We start from the raw sequence: 21,846 nt of genomic DNA on the forward strand, positions 1-21,846 counted from the left end.
TGGCTATCCTCAGTTTGTCCCTTATCAGGGAAGAGGCAAAGAATAGAGCAAATATTACAAGGTTTAAGAATTGCCCACTGACCAAGAGAACAAGGAATGTTCCAGCATTTTTGTTTTGTTTAAGAATTTTACGTCGATCCCTTGGCTCTGGATCAAGTACTAGTGTCTTTATAACCGGTCCCCAGTAAGGGGAGTGTCCTCTTCCTGGACATTTTGTCTGCAGTTGTTTTCACTGCAGTCTGTCAAAGAGAGCTCCACTGCTAGAGAGGAAGGTAAGAAACCGGCCAGTGCGCTGTGGCTGGACCCTACCCACTGTCACTGAGAACTAAGACCTGCTTATTCCAACTTGTTTTCCCACTGGCTTCCAATCCATTAGGACATGTTTTAACTGTAAGCCCAAGGGCTGGGAAATTGAGTCCCAAAATGGTAACCCCCAAGGAGTTTCAATTGGTAGAATTGACAGTTGAGAGGGTCTTGTGGGGGTGGGAGGAGGGGGAGCAAGATTTAGCCATATGCAAATAAACTCAAAGCCCTCCAACTGTTTTCTATCATTGTTTTCTTCCTTTGATATGTGCCGTTGACGTTTTCTCAGTTCCATGCCTACGCTTTGGAAATTGCAGCTACAAGCCTTCCAGCCAGGGTTTGCTCCTGTCCCCCACCCCCCTGCCCACCACCGCACTCCCCGCAGCTGCGCAGTGCAGTGCCTCGGAGGGTCCACCTACTACCATGCAGCTGTTGGGTTCAGTGAGAACCCTCCTCTTAACTTCTAGCTGGCGTAAATTCCTGACTCTGAATTTAGTACAGTTCTGCTGCGGGTTCACAGGCCTGTTGCGGAGTGCTTTTCTGAAGAAGGAATTCTGAACCTACGGTATATGTTGTAGATGCTGGGACAGGGAGGGTGGTTCTATTGCACAATAGAACTTTTGAGGGTTTGCCCAGAGTTAGAAATAGGAACCAAGACTCTTGCTTTCTTTGTTAAGAGTCAACCCTTCCCTCTGCTTCTCTTCGTTATTCTGCCAATCAGTTGTGGTAAGTACACCTTATCCTGAGAGCTTTGGCTCCCTGGCATGAGCTGTTTCTTCACTGTCTTAAACTCCCTCCTTGTAGTTAGAAAATCCACCCTGCCCCACCCCGGTCTGTTGCCCAAGAGTCTGCAGGGGGTCCTCTTCTCGTTCCAAGAAAAGCCCTCTGCATTTCTGTCCATGTAAGAACCATTTTGTCACACTCAGTTCCTGTCCAATCCAAAGTAAAAACTGAGATGGAATGAAAAGCTTGGTTTAGTGGCATTGTTTTTTGGGGGGTGGGGGTGGAGGGTGGGGGTGGGACTGTCATATATATGTATACATATATGCATTCTGTTAATATCAGATGGATTGTCAATGTAGACATTGATCCGAATAGAGGTAATGCCATGTTTTAAGTGGTATATTGAGACGAGCACAAATAGCCCAGTAGTAGTCCAGGCGGATGCTTCCGAATTCTTGAGGGTGGGGTTGTACTGCTCAGGAAAACGGCCTTTCTCAGTAGCCCTTGTGTTTTCTAGCCAATAAATACTTTTGTGAATATTAGGGTTTTCAATAAGTCATTTGCCTCTGGGCATCAGGACCAAAAAAAAAAATATTTTCATTTAATTTTTAGCTTTTCTGCCCACTTTAGCTCCTGAGGTACTTTGCAGTGGAAAGCCCTTGGCAATGCTTGTGATTGCAACTCAGTGCTTAAGGGGATAGACCAGGGAGAGGCGACTTGGGAGTGATCTGTTCAGAGTTGTCTAATATCATCTTCCCATGGTGTAGTCGATAGTATAGAGGCCGAGTAGTTAACTGTACCTATTCAATATGCCAAAGGAGTGAGGTACTAAATATACCTTTGAAAAAGTGGAACCAATGTTGAACACAGACTCAGAAGGCATCAGCGATTTCTCATTGTGTAGCTTCTTAGCAAGCCCCCCAAAGGCTGGAGGTTTTAGTCTACACAGAGTTCCCTTGGAAGAAAAGTCTGATGATCAGTTACCGAATCAGCATTTGAAAAGCCAGTATAGCGGAGTTCCACTTTAACCCATGGAGAGTTGCCATGAGACAGAATCAACTGGATGGCAACTGGTGGTAGCAGTAAATCTCACAACTTTACTCCCAGTGCTGAGAAGGAAATTTACCATCAGAATCTTTGGCCCTTTGGCCCAGGATTTTTTTTCTCTCCATGCACTAATATCATAGCATTGGTTATATTGTTAGGACAGGGAGAAGCAGAGATGATACCTGTGTTTAAATGGATATTTTCCCAAAGGTCTCTGAGTGCCCGATGTGTTTTTGCGCAGAAACCCTATGTGAACATGGTGCCCCGATATGGCCTACTCACACGCCGGGAAGAGGCAGGTAAGCCCGATTCTGTGTCCTCTGACATGTGTTCTGGACACCGAGCATATTTATGACATGGCCTGCAAGCATGGAGGCAAGCATTCCACTAAAATGGGTTGCACTCTGTTCTCTCCCCAGTGCCACTGAAGGGCATCTCTGTCGCCTTGTCTGTCTACGAGTTTGTGGCGGGGGTGTCTGCCACTTTAAACTATGAGAATGAGGAGAGCGCTCCTGTGGAAGCCTTCTTTATGTTCCCCATAGACGACGACTCCGCTGTCTATAGCTTCGAGGCCTTGGTGGATGGGAAGACAATTGTGGCCGAGTTACAAGACAAGATGAAGGTACTAAGGATGGGAGCATTTTCCTCGTTCCTATTTCTTTAACGTGTGCTCTTCGGGGTTTCTGTCCAACGAGACCACAGAAAGTTCTGTGCAGAAAGCTCTTGGCTTCACTTTCTTCTATCCCCTTTTTTCTTAAAATCATTGGAAAAGATAAGTCCATCAGAAGCCTTCAGAATTTAGCTGTGAGTTTCGCAAAACCAATCCTAATCTCATCCCCCTACTCTTTCTTTTCTGTACACTCCGGCTTCCTCAGTCATCGGCAATGATGTCACCTTTTCTTCTCACCCTTCACCGTGTTTTCCTTAGGCCCACACCTCCTATAATGATGCCATCGCCCAAGGCCATCAGGCTTTCCTGCTGGAGGAGGACATAAGTTCCAGGGATGTCTTCTGTTGCAATGTGGGCAACCTCCAGCCTGGGTCAAAGGCAGCACTCACCCTGAAGTATGTGCAGGAGTTGCCTCTGGATTCAGATGGGGCCTTACGCTTTGTGCTCCCAGCTGTCCTGAATCCTAGGTACCATCTCTCCCGTGAGTACCCTAATCCCTCTAGATATTAATGATGCGCCGCTAAAGCTGGGGCAAGAGAACTAAGGTAACTTTTTGTAGGATGTTCTGCAAACTCATGCTTCCAAATGAAGATGCCTGTATTTGCTTTGGAGACCCTGCCGTATACACTCAGCATGACCACCACCATCAGTTCTCAGCACGGCGTCCGGAAAGTTGAGTCCAACTGTCAGCTGACTCCCCTTGAGTACCTTGGAAATGATCAGACGACTGCTCAGGTATTGAATCAGAAGAGCCATAGTATTGCCAATGCCCCAGAAGGTTCTCCCAAGGCCTTCCTGTTTGTTCTGTAGTTTTCCTGATTCATCCAGAGGGAGTCACACTGTGTTGTTTTTAGTCCATATTTTATGTTCAGCACCACCACTCTATTGTAGCCCCTGTGTTAACCAGGCTCACTCCTGAGAGAGGTCTGTGATCCTGTGCTCTGACATCCCCTCAGGCAGCAAGTAGTGATAATATTAATGTGCCTCCATGGCCTGTGCTCCCTCAGGTTTCGCTGGATGACGGACACAGGTTTGATCGAGACGTGCAGCTCTTGATTTACTATTGTGAAGTACACACGCCCAGTGTATCTTTGGAAATCGGGAAACCAAAAACGAATGCAGGTACTTTCTCTTTGAAGTCACCTCCCAGGGGGTCACTTTCTTTCTGGAGATTACCCTCAAATCGCCTCCACTTTCATTTTATTCAGTAACCAAAGAGCCAAACTCACTGCCATCAAGTTGGTGCTGGCTGATCGTGACCCCAAAGGACAAAGTTGGAGCCCCTGTGGGTTTCAGAGATTGCAATTCTTTTTGAGAGTAGAAAGCTCCCCGGATTAGCATACACGTGGGCATGCTAAAAAAGGGTTAGGTTTCATGACTATCACGTGGCATTATATCTTAATAATGATTGTGAGCACGGTGCAGGGCTGGCGGTGCTCCATTCTGTTGTATATATGGTGGTTAGGGGTGGTGCCCAAACAATGGCATCTAAACTCAGCAACATGCCTTGTAGGTAGATTTTAGCGAAAGAGGAGATATTTGACATGTAACGATTGACTGAAAAAATCTACATTTGTTTGAAGATAATAGCAAATATTTCATAAGAGGCAGCATAGCCAGGTACAAATCTTGTAAAAATGATCACTTTCTGCAGAAATGCAAATGAAAGCATTTTACTTTTCACCGTATCACTGATGTTATCATCTAATAATGCCCCGAGTTTTAAAAAGTATCGTGAAGTCAACACTCATAGATAGTTTAGTATCATAATCAGACCATTTAGTATCATAATCATTCTGAAAAGAAATTTTATCATGTATGCTTCAAGAACAAATATTCAAATTAATAATATCAATTTCAAGGCTTTTACATAAAGAAATTAAAGTATGAAGAATGAAGATGTGTCCTTCCATTCATGATCCTAAGCTCATTATGCAGTAGTTAGATTCACTTTGCTAGGGACACTTGACACATCATGAACTTCTCGAGGCATCCTCCTAATTTGATAATATTAAGGATAACTTTATCTAGTCAAACTCCAGAGAGTGTCTTATAGCACTTAACACTAATAGTAATTCTAAAGTCAGTATTACTACTTCGGTCCTCTGTTGAGCAACTGCAACTAACAGGGGGAGGGTGTTGGTTTTTACTTCCTCCTTACAAACAAGAGAGGTGGGTCTCACAGAGATGACAATAATTTCATCTAAGCCTAGTGAACCACACTGGGTAATATCCACAGAGTGCGTGTTATGTATCTGCCATTGTTCAGGAACAGTTTACATATACTAAAGGGATTCTCACAGCAACCCATCTGACTTCTCAGTGCAGTGCTGGTTCCACTAAACCAGCTGCCTCTCAACATAGATACCTTATCCATTCAAGGAAGACTACCTCGCCATTTCATATCTAAACATAAAGGTTGTGTAAAAGTTATTTTTGAACCAGTTTCTATCAAATATTTGCTGGATGTCGCCCATTTATTTGAACTCATTGTGGCTGTTGGAGTATTCCCTTAAGAAGAGATGAGAGCCTGGCCAGTGCGGTGGTGGACTGACTGACAAAGCTATTCAACCGTAATTCTGGAATCACTTCATGGAAATAGGATATAGGTATTTAGTTCTATAGCCTTGTGTTTTCTCTGAAATGGAAAACTAGAGTTGATATAATCTAGTCATCTTACTGTTCCTTTATTTCAATAATAACATTTCCATTTCTGTGACAGCTTTCACTTGCTCACTGTGTTAGTCTGGGTAGACTAGAGAAACAAATCCACAGAAAATCATATGTATATAAGAGAGAGTTTTATGTACATTAAGAAAGCATCCCAACCCAGTCCAGTCTAATCCCTTAAGTCTGACATTAGCCCATAGGTCTGACACCAATGTACAAAGTCTTCCTCAAACTCACAAAACATATGCAGTAACGCCAAATGCAGGAGGAAAGCTGAGTCAATGAGTGTGGAAGCATCTCAGCACTGGCAGGGGTCTCCACACGGCTGCTCTAACACCCAGGGCTGCATCGGGGTAGGTCCATGTGGCTACTACTCAGGGATGTCTCACAGGAAGTGAGCTTTGCCAGCTGAAGCAACGAACTAGCTAAGGAAGCCACACACTGGTCTGATCATCAGAGAACAAGAGAAGAAGAAAGGCGAGGTTCACAGAACCATTTAGCTCTCCGCCTTTCAATTAACTCCACATGTGTTTATGAGCCAGATTGGCACAATAAACCATAACTATCTCACTCACAATTTCTCATGTCTGGCTTTGAATAGCATTACTAAATAGGCTGAGTTCTTTTGCTCGGAGTCCTACAATCATTGCATTTCCTTCTGATTGTGAGAGTATCACCAAATGATGGGCTTACTTGCCTGCTGCATGCTCACCTCTTATGGACATAAGGTAGCCCACATGAACGTGACCTTTCTCAGAACTATAACTAAAGATATTAAACAAGGACATAAGGAAAATTTTGCAATGAATTGATTTGAAGAGAAAACTTTTTTCTGCCAATAAATTTGCCTCATTCTGTGGCAAATGCTGGAACATTGTAGCCTAATGTGTTTCATGCATTTGGCTAACTGCCAGGAAACAGACATGACTATCTGCCCTGTTGTTGCATCTATGTGTATATAACTAGCCCTCAAACCCATTACAAGCAGATTTACTATGAAGAACTAATATAGGGTTTTAGATTTAAGTTTTTAAAGTTATCAGCTCCTGTAAATTTTTCACTAAAATTGAATTGGGGGGGCCATTAAAATTCTTGAATCTTTTTACCATATACTATCCTTTACTGAACAGATTCTTTAATGGAAGAGAACACTGCGATGGTAAGTTTCTATCCCAGTATCCCAGAAGCTCAGCCACCAATTACCTGTGGAGAATTTATCTTTCTCATGGACCGCTCAGGAAGTATGCAGCACCCCTTGAGTAAGCGCGAAAGATCCAAGATGCGCATAGATATTGCCAAGGTAAAACGTCTTTCTTTCTTCAGGGTCACATGTTCAGTGAGGAGGAATCGTGGGGGTTAAGCTAGGGTTCATCTAGAGCTGTAGACCTGTTCCGCAGTTGATCTACAGCTCACACGGTGTCTGTGAGGCTAACCTTGGAATATAATGACTGTGGAGGGGTGCAGACCTACATTACTCCGAGTTAGATTTGGCATGCCTGTGGGTCTGGAAGGGTTATTTATCACTGTGTTTCCTTGTGCTTTCTTACCTTTAGGAGACCCTGGTTTTACTGCTGAAGAGTTTACCTGTGGGCTGCTATTTCAACGTGTTTGGATTTGGATCTACCTATGAGTCATTCTTTCAGTAGGTTTCCAAAAAGAGCAGAGAAACGTCCAAAGGCATGGAAAAGGGGGTTAGATTGTTAAGAGGGATGATTGTAGACTTGACTAGGGATTTGGGGGTCTCAGATATGGTTATTCTACTTCGGGTGTGTCTCAACCCAGGAACTTAACACTGGGCAAAGGCAAGTCGCTGTCATGTAACTGTGAGTATTTGTTTTTCTCAGAGATAGTGTAAGGTACACTCAGCATACAATGGAAGAGGCACTGAGAAAAATCACACATATGAAGGCAGACCTTGGGGGCACAGAGATCCTGACACCACTCAATGCCATATATGGATCACCCACCATTCCTGGCCACCCCATGCAGGTAAGAACCCAAACAGAGGTATCAGAACAGAATAGAAAGATTGGAATCTCTGTACAGTCATCTCTGGCCCTGAGCTATATTTTAAGATTATTGAAATATGGTAATTAATTTTAAGAGTTTTTCATCCCAATAAAGACAAAAAGATGAAAGGCATTTAATGTACTTCCTCTTCAGCTTCAGTCAGTGATAAAGGAAGGATCCCTGTAAAGACTCGCAGAAGACTTGGGTTAAACTAATAGGGGAAGGTACTGAATATTGCCAGGTTTCAGAACAGGCCATGTGAGAGAGAACATAGCACATGTGCTCATGGAGCATGAGGAGTCTGGTATCTGTCGGAAGAGTCACCAGAACCTCGGAAAAGAAATAGGTGGGTTATTCAAGGTCAGGTTCTTGCGTTTTAATAATGAACATGGCAGACGTTGATGAATCTCTTCTTTCTCCAGCTTTTTGTCTTCACAGATGGAGAAGTCACTGATACATTTAGTGTAATTAGAGAAGTGAAGAGCAGCAGGAAGCAGCACAGGTATGAAAAAACAATTTCTTGATGACTAAACTCAAGAGTGATGTCATGCCACACGTGTTGCATTAGTGTTGTCACTGGTGCAACAGTAAAACTGGACCCCACTAGGAAGCACTTCCTCAAACAGGTGGGGATAGAAAGACCAAGACCCACAAGCCTAAAGAAACTAAGAACAAAGCATGAGCAGACATGTGTACATGCATGTTCATCATAGTAGCATTCACAGTAGATAGAAGATGGACATATCCTACATGCCTGTTGGTGGAATGAATACATAAAATTTGGTACATACACATGAATGGTTATCTAGGACAATTTGCTGAATGAACTAAGTCAATCACAAGAGGACAAATAATGTATGAGACCACTGTTTTAAAAGAAAAAAATTAAAATTAAACTTTTTTTTATACCAAAGAAAATAGACACTTTGATGGATGCCAGGGGTGGGGGAGAAGGGAAGGAAGGGGAAGCAAGTAGGTTAGAGGAGAGACAGGTGGTAAATTGGGTAAAGGGGATGATAACAGGCTATAAAGAAGAGAAAAAGTGATCGTTATTGGGAGGTTAGATGTTTATTTAGTTTGATCTGAAATATAAATTCCCTGCTTGATTTACAATAAAAAGTTTAAAGAAAATAGAATACCAGTGCAGAGAGTGTTCATATACCTTCACTTACCTTCCCCTGGTATGAGCATTAGAATTGTGGATAAATGTAGAAGTAGATAGATACACATAATTATAGAAACAAAAAGCAACAGTGACTAATTTGCAATAAGTGATGTACCGAATTTAACTGAAATCTCAACGTCCTTTACCTAGTCCAGGTTTCACGCAAGAAACGCACATTGCATACATATTTATTTTTCATTATCTAATGATGTTTATTATGTCTTCCTTAGAGAATCGATAGTGCTTAACTTTACAATTTTATAGATGTGTAATCCAGGAAATTATAATAATTAACTTAGAATAAATACAATTATAAATATAAAAATAAAGCTGTGTAAATATTATTAAGTGTATATTTTTGGATACTAACACTCATCTGTTTGGGTTCAAATTGTAGACAGTTGTGGAATTTCTGATAAATAGTAAATTAGTTTATTGGTTATTGTAGTAATTAATTCACATCAGCATTAAATGAGGGTACCAGTCTCCCTATGAATAATACATTTATGTAACAAACCATAATCTTTGCAGTGAAATTGATAAATAGAAATCAATATTTGGATGCTAAGTGTTCTCATTGCTATTTGATTGTTATTAATTCAAGGCATTTTCAGCAGCCAGAACTAACAAACATTTAAATGTAACAAAGCAAAACAATGGAAATTTCTACTGCTTGTGTAGATAATTGTATGAATTTCTGACTCAATTTTCCCTAAATAATAATACTATTTTAAATAATATTTTTCCTGGATATTTCTTTCTTCATAGAAATAGATTTCATTCATCTTTCAATGACCTTATTTAATTTAGAATTTATATATCAATTCTAATAAAGTATTTTCAGGTTATTTTAAATTTTTATGAAGAATCATGTTTACAAATAATGTTTCATTTATTTCTCTTTTCCTCTTCAATTCGTATATTTTTAATTTTTCTTCTATCTTTATTGTTCTAAAGTATAAACCTTAATATGTGAAAATTGTTAGAACCTGGTATAAACCTTAATATGTAAAAATGGTTATAGCTGGCATCCTTATCTTTTTTTGTACTTCAAAAGAAATACTTCTGTGTTGAATTATTTTTGCTAGGGGTATTTTGTAGGTTTATCATACTAAGGAGATTCACTTTCATTTTAGTGTTAATGTTTCCTGTCTGTTTATTTAAAAAATAATGAATAGTTGTTGAATTCCATCAAATACACTTTATGTACCTAATAAAATGACTGCGTGATTTTCTCCTTTATTCTCTTAATATGTGAATTTTAATGATTACTGCTAAATATTAGAGCAACATCATATTCTGAAAGTAACTTAAATTAGTTGTGATGTCTTAAAATTTTTTTTTTTAGATTCAATTGGTTTATTCGATTCAGAAGCCATGTTGAGGATTTTTAGATTTCTTTTATGAAATATTGACATATATGTTAACTTAGACAAGTTCCTTAAATTCTCTTGACCTTTCCTTATCCACAAAATGAAACATAAACCTATTAGGAACCTTATAATGATTAACTGAGCACATTTAAGAAGTTAGCATATTTTTTAGAATATAGAATGTACTCAGATAATTCTGGCTATTGTGCTTCTGTTCAAGGAAGTAAATGCCCTCTTTATGTATTCTGGACCATTGTGTTTGTTTGTTTTTTAACCATAATATGTTCATTTTATCATGTCCCTCTCTAGTGCCTAGCACTAACCTTTAACCTTTCACAGATGTTTCTCCTTTGGTATTGGAGATGGTGTTTCCACCAGCCTGGTAAAGGGCATTGCTCGGGCAACAGGGGGCACTTCAGAGTTTATCAGTGAAAAGAACAGGATGCAGACCAAGGTGAGAGACCAGTCATGTTTCCAGTGTGGTGGACACCACTGCGAGGGCAGTGGCACATACAGAATTCATAGTTTTATACCTCTGTGGCTTTGGGCTCTGTTTTGTGGGCTCTTTTCGGCCTTATGTATAAAGTGTCTCTCTTAGTTTCAGGATAAATGGCATATGGCCGTGGTAGCTGGGATCCTAGAGATGAGATGCTGAGAGAGGTAGAAAGCGATGAGATGCTGAAACACAAACATTTTGTGTTTGAGAACAGACAGAGAAACTAGAAGTTTGGGTTATCATGATTGAGACTCTGGATCTGTGTTTTATCACCTCTTTTTCTCCCAGAGCCCTTTTTCATGTAACAGACACAGGAAAATAGGGAGGAATTATTATAATAAGCACTGTAGATTGGGGGAATGATAACTCAAGCTCCATTTGATCTGTATGCATAAGGGGAAACCATCCTCCACTCTGCTATGTTTCTAAATTCCTCCTTCCCCCAGAGTGCCCATTCCTACCTCTCCAGGGGTCTCTGTTCCTAAAAATTTACTTCATTCATAGCTATGTTATTAAATAGCTTCTTCACGGTGTAGATGAAGTGCAATATTACACATCTCCCATTATTGAGCATAACATGCATTTTCTGACATAACCCCCATTATCTAATATTCAAGAAATAATGTTTTCAATTGCGGTCACTATGGTTGTGGTTCTTCTCTCCTTTCTCTGCCAGGCGCTTTTGGCCCTGAAACGGTCTCTGCAGCCTGTGGTGGAGGAGCTCTCCCTGAGCTGGGCTTTGCCTCAGGGTCTGTGTGCTAACGTGCTTTCCCCGGAACAGTCAGTCATCTTTAGGGGTCAGAGGTTAATCATCTATGCCCAATTGAGTGGGCCAATGCCGGTGAGTTCTCATTCTTGCTTGTTTCTCCAGTCTGAGTATCCCCTTCCCTGAAGCCTGGCCAAGGACACTAGTAAAAGTCAGGACAGTTATACCTCCTAGGTATGGCAGGCTGTGTTCCAAACCACCAGAGTCAAGCACATATCTCAACAAAGTGAGTCACATTGTCTAGTGCATATCAAAGGTATGCTTATGCATAACTTATGTTAAATGATTTACGTTCCTGCCATCACTAAAGAATCAATTGTTTTCCTTAAAATGGTATCTCTCCTGTAATGCACCTGAATCTTCTCTCTCCCCTTACACATAACTTTTATAGTCAATTTTGTAGTCCATTTATGCTTATGCATAACTTTTATAGTCAAGTAAGTGTGCAATAGCATTATGAAATGTTTTAAATACTGCAATAATTACTAAAATGTGACACAGAGACACAAAGTAAGCACATACTTTACAAAAATATAGGTTAGCCCTTCTCTATACAAGGTTACCTCAAACCTTTAATTTGTTAAAAAAAAAAAAGTATAGAAAAATAATGTGAAATACAATAAAGCAAAGCACAATAAAGTGAGAGATATTCTGGCTATGGAACTTATCAAGAGACCACATATCCCGGAAGGAGCCAACCTGGCTTCTGCCCTATCACCTCAGGTCCCTGAATTCCTGGACCACCAGGGTCTTAGTTCATTTTATTTAATGGATGGGGTTGGGGATCTGCTACAACTAGTTATGACTGTCCTTTCCATCAACCCTATTTCTTTCTGATTTATAGTCGAAAGAGGAAAGAGGAGAAGTATGCCTCAAATACACACTTCAAGGCCAGAGTTTTGAGACTAAGGTAGCATTTCATCTACAGCCCAAATCGGATGCCAAGTGAGAACCCTGTTTTCTTTTGCTATGTCCTTCCTTTGTTTCTTTTTTGTCTCCAAAACCATTGTATTGGGAGCTAATACAGATATCATATCATTCCATAGTTCAATCACATCAAGCAGTATTATACAATTGCTACTACAATCAGTTTGAAAAATCCTTTTTCTTCCTGAACTTCTTGACATCAGCTCCCCTTTGTACCTCCTCCGTGCCCCCTCCACCCGCACCCCACCACTGTACCCCCAGAAACCCTTATTCTACTCTCTGTCTCTATAGGTTCATCATCCTGAAAGACACAGGACAAGAATTCAAGAGGGCTAGTCCCCAGTGACAAAATATACCTGAGATGCCCCCAATATGAAACACACAAACACACACAGAGAAAAGGTTGAAACCCAGATCAGACCCAACATGCATCAGAGGGGTGTCAACTGGCAAGATTTTAACTGCTTCAGTCAGATTTATCATTTTGATCTTCTGTAGTCATCTCTCCAGTACACACTTGCTTGGTAACAGGTTTCTTCCCATCCTTTTATTATGGATCGAGGGAAATCACCAGAGGCTTTTTCCTGTGTAGATCTCACAAATATTCTTGGGCTTCCACTGTCAGCCTTCTGCAAACCAGAGTCTCTTAATTTAGGCTCTGATGCTAAGCCCTCTTTCAGCTTCAGATTATGATTTACATTCCTGCTATCACTAAAGAATCCATTGTTTTTCTAAAATGATATCTTTCCTGTAACCTACCTAAATCTTCTCTCTCCCCTTATCTGGCTTTTCTCCCCCTATTCCATCCATAACTTCTGAGGACCCTGAGTAACTGGCACCAAAATGTTCCATAAATCACAGGACGTTTTTGTTCCAGCTTCATCATTCACCGCCTTGCTGCCAAGTCCTTGCTTCAGATAAAGGACATGGGCTTCAGAGAGACTCCAGCAAATGACAAGAAAGAAGTGTTGAAGATAAGCCTTGAGTGTGGAGTCATAAGCTCCCACACAGCTTTCATTGCCATCAACAAAGACCTCAATCAGCCAGTTCAGAGGCCGCTGGTCCGTAGGGATATTCCAAGACCACTGCTGATGGGTACACTTGCTTCGATGCCAAGAGGTTTTGGAAGCGGTAAGTTTGATGGCCAGGATAACTAAGCACATTATTTAAAGGAAAAGATCATAAAAGATCCAAAATTGCCCCTTTCCCCTGTCTCCTCACATACAGGTTTTTTGGCTGGTGTGAAAGTATTCTGTCTTAGGGAACTATAATATATTCCACAAAAATAACCAAATAAAACAAAAACAAGGAAACATTAATACATCAAAGAGTACATAAACATTGAGCAAATAGTCTAAATCAGAAGCTGATTTATCTTCTTGCTGCACATTTACCTGGATTCTAAAACCTCTCAGGACGATCACTGGTCTCTCACTGTGGAGGAAATCTGTGATATTACTTCCAGTCACTCTAGTAAATAATGGGTTGTGATAGAGAAGTTGACAGTAGTGACGAAGTGATGATACGTGAAAGCTTACACAAAGTATGTAGAGGAGTAATAATCTGGATTTTGTATTAAAAACTAAAGAGATTGCTAACCCTGACTCCCAGTTTAGGGTTTTGGAGTGTGGTGAATCCAGCAACAATGATTTGTAAGGCATATAGTGAGAGTCGTTCCACTCGGAGAGCAAATGAAGTTTAAGTTAAGAAAGATAATTCTGGGAAGTTGTGTGTCATGAGACAGGATATAGAATTGATTGCTTGGTGTGTATAAAATTTTAAGGGGATATGGTTGAAAGGATGCGGGTGTCTATGGGATGTTACCTCAGAGGAGAGGAAGGGATGGCCCAAAGAAGATGGTGCCTGGAGCTGATATGGATAGAAAGAAATATGCCTGTAAAATCAGGGGCCTTCCCTCCTCGTAAGAGGAACAGGTGTTTCTCTGTAAGGGTCTGTACTCGTGTCTTTCAGCTTCTCCGAAGGGCTCATCTTCGAGGAACTCTGTCTGGAACAAGACACGTCAGCCAAGATTCTGTGGAAGCGGGAGCGCTGCTGATCACCCTAGACCAATTAGTTTCAGGCAAATGTACGCTCTAAGTAAGCATCTTTCCAGAAACTTTTTCTCACCAGGGTTTGTCTGTCACACATATAGGAGTAGGCAGAGCCCCAGGTCTTGGTGGTAAACAAAAGAAGAAATGCATGCCTCTCAAAGAGACCTCTCCTGCCATGGGAAGGACTCGTCCTTCTACCCATAGGACCAACTTGGACACTCAGCAGGAGGGTGAAGGTGGGCCTCAGCTTCTTCCATGACCCTTGGCAACTGAAGAACTAATTTTCCATGCTCTGCACTCTTGGGGCTTTCTCTACCCAGTTGGTAATCCATTTGAAAAATAGAATTCAGAAGTCGAGTGTCATCCATTGTAGAGTTGTCATAGCCCGCCTGAGTTAGGTCCCTGACGCCTGCTGCTATTCCATTGGAGCAGGGCGGAGTCCTAGTTAAACAGACTGCCTTTGCTGTCCTACCTGATCCTGTTTGTCTACAAACTAAAGTCTTATTATTTTTCTTTGCCACTTATTCTTTGCTCAGCATTCTTTGCCTGCAACTGAAGAGCTTTCTGTTACCATTTATTATGAAAATTCAGAAAATGTAACTCTCTTTTTGGAGCCTTGGTTCTCTCGGGTGTACACCATCCCACCTCACAGGGTTGGTGAGAACGTTCTTACATTACACTGAGTAGGGTGTCAGTTTGTGTTGATCATACCCAGACCTTAGCATCCCTCAAAAGAAAGATACCACCTCCCAGATTTCTCTTACCTTGTCCTGTCATCTCTTGCCAAAATATTGGTAAGACATTATAAGTTCATCACAACAAATAGGATTAAAAAAAAACAAATAGGATTAATAGTTGATTAGAGGCCAGCCTTTGCTCTAGATCACTTATGGTTTTTTTTCATGGACTGGGAAACACTGTCTTCTATTTTTCAAATGGGAGCCCTGGTCCCATAGTGGGTTATACGTTGAATGCTAACTGCTAAGTCAGCACTTCAAGACCACAGCCACTACCACCACTTGCAAGAGAGATGAGGCTTTCTACTCCCTTAAAGAGTTCACCACCTCAGAAATCCACAGGGGATGTTCTACCCTGTCTGAGAGGGTCACCATGAATCAGAATTGACTCGATGGCAGTGAAAATTGTGTTCATTTTACAATGAGGAGGTTCACATCTGTTAAATTACTTTTATACTTTGTTAGCAGTGCTGAGATTTGAACTATCATTTGAAATTCAGCACCCTCTTTTATGTTACAATAGAGCTTTTTTTTTTTCAGTTTTGTAATGTTTTGCCTACTACTTTCTCTATTTCTCTGAGTTCCCCATCTTGCATTAGAGATAGCTAAATGCAAGCTATGGCTTAAGAGGATTGTGTGGTCTTTAAGCAGTTTTCAGGTCCCCAGGATTAGACTACTTCTTTATATCTGCTTTCTGTTGATAATTTTAATAATTTAAATTCAAACTGTGTGCATATGGATTTTTAAAAACCTTTTAAGCAAGGCTAGATAAGACGTTTAAAGAGCATAGCCCTGGGTTATTTCATATCCCATATTTTCCGTTGTTTAAAGACAGTCCCTCTGGAATTAGTACATAACCTGAATGGCCTGCGTTGTCACAGGGAAGTAGGTATGCTTAACGTGGGTTTAAGAAGGCTTGAAGTGGGAATCTTGCCAGAATCTGCTGAACATTACACACTTCCTACAGCTTATCTCTCTGAATTCAAAAGTCTCTCGGCTTATTAGCTGGGAAATATTTTAATAATTTCCTGTCATCTTTTCTCCCCCACCCGAAGTCTTTGAAGAAAATCACCTCGTGCAGCTGATTTCCCTCCAAAAGGCAGATGGTTCTTGGGATCTGAATGAGGGTTTAGCGTTGGTCCTAGGTTTTAGTGTGGAAGACCTGCTGGCCGCCTTTCCTTTCAAGGTGAGATAGCAAGAACAAAAATGAACGTTGTACGTTGTGTATATGTGTGCTTAAAATAGTGGACAGTAATAAAAATTGTGAATTTATCAGGACATACCTGAAGTAAGAGAATGTTGGTTACTTTATACTACTTTGTACAGTCTGCAGTATTATTTAAAAAGCGCAAATGCCTTTTTGACAAGTATACTACATCAAACTACAGGCAGAGCTTCATATTTGTGCTCTATTCCAAGAAAGGTAACCCAACAGAATGTGGAAATTATGGAACATTACAAAAAAATTTTCTGTGAATAATTCAATAGTGGCTGTAGCAGTATGTTGACAGGAGCCCCAAACATTCAAACTGATTTAAGAATGGGAAGGGGGAAGGGCTATCAATCCAGTGCCATATGGATCTGGGTTGGAAGCAGAGAATACCAGATGTCTTAATGATTATGCACATGCATTTGACTATGTGCATCATAAGACAACCACCTGCACCTATGGCTGGTACGGGGAAGAATGAGGAATCCAGAAAACTTCATTATGCTCTTGCAGATCCCATGCCCGATCCAAGACACAGTCATTCCGATGGAACAAGAGAATACTCTGCAGTTTAATATCAGGGAATCGTGTGTCAGGGTTGTGTCCTTTTTCCATAATAAGAAAATAATTTGAAAAGCTGAGGTATATGTAGGAAAGCATACCATCTGGGTTGGAAGACGGCTTCTTACCAACTTTGGATATACATGTAGGTGGCACAATTGTTCTTGCTGAAAGTAAGGAGGACTTAAAGCACTTCCAGATGGAGATCAAAGGCTACCACCATCACTATGAATTGCAACTCGATTAAAGAAAATAAAAATCACCACGGGGCCAATAGACAACATCAGGATAAACAGAGAAAATGTTTAAGGTGTCAAGGATTTCAGTTTCCTTGGTTCCACAGTCAGTGGTCCTAGGAGCAGCAGTCGAGAAATCAAGCTGTATATTTCCTGCAGGAAATCTGCTGCTCAAGATTTCTTTAAAGCATTGAAAGTCCGGACTTTCACTTTGAAGACGAGAAGAGTCCCTGATCCAAGCCGTGGGTTTTTCAGTCACCTCATATGCATGTGGAAATTGGACAGCACATACGGAAGACTGCAGAACAATGGTGCATTTGAATTATGGTGCTGGTGAGGAAGACTGGAAATCCCGTCGACTGTCGGAGAACAACCAAATTTGTCTCAGAAGATGTACGACCAGAATTCCCTTAGAAGTAACTATAAGTCAGTCTTTACCGCACATACTTTGGGCACGTTGTCAAGAAAAACCTGTCCCTAGAGAGGATCTCCAGCTTGGGTAAGCAGAGGAGCAATATGAAAGAGGACTACACTTGGACTGACACAGTGTCTGCAACAGTGAGTTTAAGCATAAAAATTGTGGTCCTGGTGCAGGATTGGGCAATGGTTGACTCTTGTCCATAGAGTTGTTATGGGTCAGAACTGACTTGATAGCACCTAACAATAGCAACATGTCTCTCAAGTGCCTGGATTTATTGGTTAACATGTGGCATAGTGGATTGCTGACTGCAAGGTTCAAATCCACCAGCCACCCCCCAGGAGAAAGATGAGATGCTCCACTACTGCAAAGAGTTCCTTCCTCAGAAACCCCAAGGGACAATTCTACCCTATTCTATAGGGTTGCTATAAGTCTGATTTAGCTCTACGGCAGATCAACAACAGCAACATGTATCTGACATGTCTGGCTTTATTAGATAACTTACCATGCCAAAGAATGAAATGCTGGACTGTTGTAGGTCTTTTCCTTAGTGAATCCAAGCACTTAATGATCTTTATTATCCTTTTCCAAATAATCACAAATTATTTTTATTTTTTTACCATCCCATCATAGAATTACAATTCAAGGCACATATGTAATTAAAATGTTTCTAATACCCATCTTATTTACTTTTATAAAAGTAAATTTAAAGATCAGAAATTATGTTAATGTTATTAAGTCATTTCACCTCTTTATTTTAATTTTTGGAAAAATAAAAATTGAAACAAGAAAATAATATATTTCGTGATAGTTCATGAAAATAACTTCATCTCTGTTTTTACTTATTTTAAAAATGAAAAATAAAATTGCTATTACAAAAGTTAAAGTTTCAATAGTGCCTTTCCAATATATTGGCCAATTAAGAGACCTAAAATATCTGGATTTCAATTAAGCCTTTTAAAAAAAAATTATATAATGGATAATACAAACAAGTTGAAAATCCAAGTTAGAAATCGTTTTCATATTTGAAATAGATTTTTATAACCACTAAACATTGTTCTAAGCTGGAGGTACATATTTTTATTAAATTTCATAAATAAACTGCCTGCAAAAGACCAAATGAAATTTTTTGCCATGGAGTTGATGGCAAGTCATAGTGACCCTACAGGAGAGGACAGAACTGCCCCTGTGAGTTTCCGAGACTGTAACTCTTTATGGGAGTAGAAAACACTGTCATGGGATCTCACCATCAGGGGGAGCTATGAGTGGGGTGTATCCTCTGGACGCTGAGACCTCCTGGATCCAGAAGACAGTTGTGACAGCAGAGGGCCAGCAACAGCAGAACCAGGAGACGGATCGTGAAAGAGAGTGTTGCACTGCACTCTAAATAGAGTGGAGCCCTCATGGCTGCAGACGACAGAGCAAGAAAAGCTGAGTGTTAGGGCGGGTCGGGTGGCTGACTTGTGCAGTAGCAGGCCACTGGGCACTTCCTTGAGGGTGCTGGGCTTGCTGACCCACGAAGTGAGCTGAATACCCTTGGGGTGAGGTTTAGAGCAGACTGGCATGCCTTTTGGGCCTTTATTAGCAGTCCTGAAAGAACTTTGTAACATGCCCTGATGAACAACTGTTTCGTGAGCATTTCTCACTTGTATCACAATCTGTTAACCTCTTTAATAAACCCTTGAATCAAGGGGGGTGGGGTGCGGGGAATGGATGCAAAGAAAAGAGAGCACCATCTTTCTCCCCTGGAGCAGCTGGTGGTTTTGAACTCTTGACCTTACGGATGGCAACCTAATACTACACCCTGCATAAGTTTGTATTATGACATCTGGCTAACCACCTGGGGGGTGTTTGGAGGAGTTTCAGCCAAGGACTGTGTGGATGGTTGCAATGGATTCAAAACTTCAGTCCCTTTTTCCTGAATACTCTGACTGACTTGCAAGTAGCATAAAGTGGCACAGAGAGACCAAGTAATCGCAGTCAACGGGAGTTTGGGAGGATGATGCATGAGGAGAGAAAAGAATGGAGCTATTTACTTCTCCTGAGGAACTTCCTGCCCCAACTTGGAAACGTCAAAGGCATTTCTATCTATTATACAGAATATGGATTCTACAAGCTGGGCAACTGTCCTGGCTCTGATCTGGCTGCACTGCAATGGTAAGGAGCTGCAGAGTGAGTGGGACCTGCTGGCAAAGAAGGCAGTGGCCTGGATTCATATCAATATAGGTAAGAGCACAACCCTGGCACTTACTTTTCTTGGGAATCCAGCCATCTTCCCAGTCTTCCAGCCTTTGGGCCTGATGGAAATTGAGGGACAGATAGAATCCCATGATCACATCCCTAGTACATGGTTGGTTCAGAGTTTATTTTGTTCTCCAGGCCCGTTCTTTCTTTGACAGAAATGGAAGTGTCGCAATGGCCCCTAAGATTTATTATGCCATGGTGCTGAGTCTTTCTGGGAACAAAGGAGAATCTAGAAAGGAAGGCGCTAGGAGATTTGAGAGAACACAGAAAGCGATGATTAGGGAAGTTTAAGGGGCATTAGAAGTTTCCCCGTTTCTCTCTTTGCTGGGCCGGGAGTTTTGATTCATTGTTTTGCTATCATCACAGGCCCCGCCATGCATCAGCTTATGGAAGCTGCTGTTGATCTCCTAAAATCAACTGTGGATCCTAAAAGCATAGTAACCTCATGAGGACACCAAAAGGCAACACAAGCGCCACTTCTCAGCTATTGCTCCTTCCGTTGCTCTTTCTTCTGCTGTGATGGATGTTAGCATTTTATGTTACCATTTCCACCAGTGCTTTGACCTAAAAGGAAAGGATAAACACCCAATACATTCTCTCTGTTTCGGCTCCCGCCGTGATTGCGATCTTTCTTTCTTGAGTCATGTTTTCTCAGACAAATGTGGATAGTCCCAGAACTTGTTCTCTTTCTTGGACTGGTTTTAAATTTTCAAAGACAGTTAGCGTTTCTTCCAACTTTCTTCTGAGCAATAAAGGACAAAAATGACATGAACTAAAGGTTGCAGTATCGATGCTAGGGAAAGCCTAAACTAGAAAACGTTCTTCATGGTTTCTATCCGTTCACCAGGATAAGACTAGTGAACCATGAAGATTTTTATTCTTGGGAGATGAGGTTGATAGCAAACATCAGTGTAGCCAAGTCTCAGATGCACAAAGAGATAAGACTCCAAGGGCCAGTAGTAGTTGGCACCACTGGAGACCGTCCTGACTGTATTTCCTTGGAAAACTAGCTTTAACTACATGCCTTTCCTCCAACTTCCTGAGAACTTTGAGTTGAGATGCATCTATTGAAGACAGATGTTTCTACTTAATCAATTTGCTGACCCTTATGGCCTATGCATACGCTCTATCCTAATGGAAATGAACCTGTTTATGTGCTTATCATAAAATACTGGTTTATCAATAATAAAATGTCTATTGCTACACTGTATTTTGTTTTGTAAATCATACATTGGATCTGCATATGTTTTATTATCCTTCATTTTCTTTCCCAAGGTTTTGAATACCCTTACTGTTGACCCTGTATCATGAGCCCATGTCTTCTGGTGTATGCTTATTTCTCTTTTTAATATGAGGAATGTTAAAGTACTTTAGTAAGAAACGCTTCATCAGGCTAAATAGTTAAGTTATCATGGTCTACTGATTTAAACCTTCTGGAGTTTAGTATGTGCATTAAAGAAACTGAGACCTTGAAAATGGTGATGGCTCATTCTATAAACTTGCTCTTAACTGCTCAAGAACTCTTATTTGATCCTCAATACCTTTTACTCAGGCAGAGGACGGTTTATGTATGCACTGTACCGGCTTAAGGAAGAGTCTCCTCCCTTGCAGAGTAGAGTTTGATCTAAGACTGCAAAGTCTTCCTTCTGCCTTTGATTACGGCAGGGTGTAAATTGTGGAAGAAGATTCGGGCTTCACCATGGAGTAGACTTGGTTCTTTAGAGAAGCAAAACCAGTGAATCTCATATGTCCGTGTATTCAAACAGAGACATGTCAGGAAAGGGCTCACACTGATGGAGGAAACGCTAAGTCAGTCTAGTTCACATCAGTCAGATGGAAAACTGGAGATTTCTCTTGACTACCTCGGCTGTGGAGACTGATGAACCAGGTCTCAGAAAGATCACAGATGCCTCCGGGGGTCAGCAGCCAAGATGGCAGGAGGTCAAATAACCAGAAGCATGATCCAAATCTAGCAGAGATAAAATTTCCCATGGAGTCTCCTTAAAAAGGAGAAAGTCATACAACCTAAGAATCTTTCTTCCAATTACATCATGTCTGTGACCTAATTAAGGCGGCTGCATTCTACCACAGCTGCTGGCTACTCACAGAGTTTATTTCATTATTTTAGCTGCCATCATAGCATTCATTACATTGTGTTACATTGCATCATGAGAGATTGTTGGCAAACCACTGAAAACACTGACTCAGCCAAATTCACCCAAGACTGCCTGTCACAACC

The 21,846-nt window shown here is 41.0% G+C and overlaps 1 protein-coding gene across 4 annotated transcripts; it reads left to right on the top strand.

The window, feature by feature from the left end:
• Positions 1–213: 213 nt before the first annotated feature.
• Positions 214–21,083, top strand: VWA5A (von Willebrand factor A domain containing 5A). Of its 4 annotated transcripts, none has more exons than XM_045290252.1 (18): positions 214–272; positions 2,315–2,372; positions 2,493–2,695; positions 3,002–3,224; positions 3,303–3,478; positions 3,751–3,865; positions 6,544–6,713; positions 6,967–7,055; positions 7,258–7,402; positions 7,846–7,925; positions 10,301–10,415; positions 11,134–11,298; positions 12,068–12,168; positions 13,028–13,281; positions 14,122–14,247; positions 15,994–16,124; positions 19,463–19,589; positions 19,974–21,083. In XM_045290252.1, exons 2-18 carry the CDS (start codon positions 2,330–2,332, stop codon positions 20,054–20,056), a joined length of 2,346 nt encoding a protein of 781 aa, XP_045146187.1. In that variant the 5' UTR covers positions 214–272; positions 2,315–2,329; the 3' UTR covers positions 20,057–21,083. The 4 variants fall into 4 exon arrangements, with proteins under 4 accessions (XP_045146187.1, XP_045146184.1, XP_045146186.1 ...); XM_045290249.1 differs by lacking the exon at positions 14,122–14,247 and adding an exon at positions 14,303–14,437; XM_045290251.1 differs by lacking the exons at positions 214–272; positions 14,122–14,247 and adding exons at positions 836–868; positions 14,303–14,437.
• Positions 21,084–21,846: the final 763 nt, after the last annotated feature.

The sequence above is a fragment of the Echinops telfairi genome, unplaced genomic scaffold (assembly GCF_000313985.2).
Source record: "Echinops telfairi isolate 266 unplaced genomic scaffold, ASM31398v2 ScPeMD7_35;HRSCAF=133_0, whole genome shotgun sequence".
NCBI lineage: Eukaryota > Metazoa > Chordata > Mammalia > Afrosoricida > Tenrecidae > Echinops > Echinops telfairi.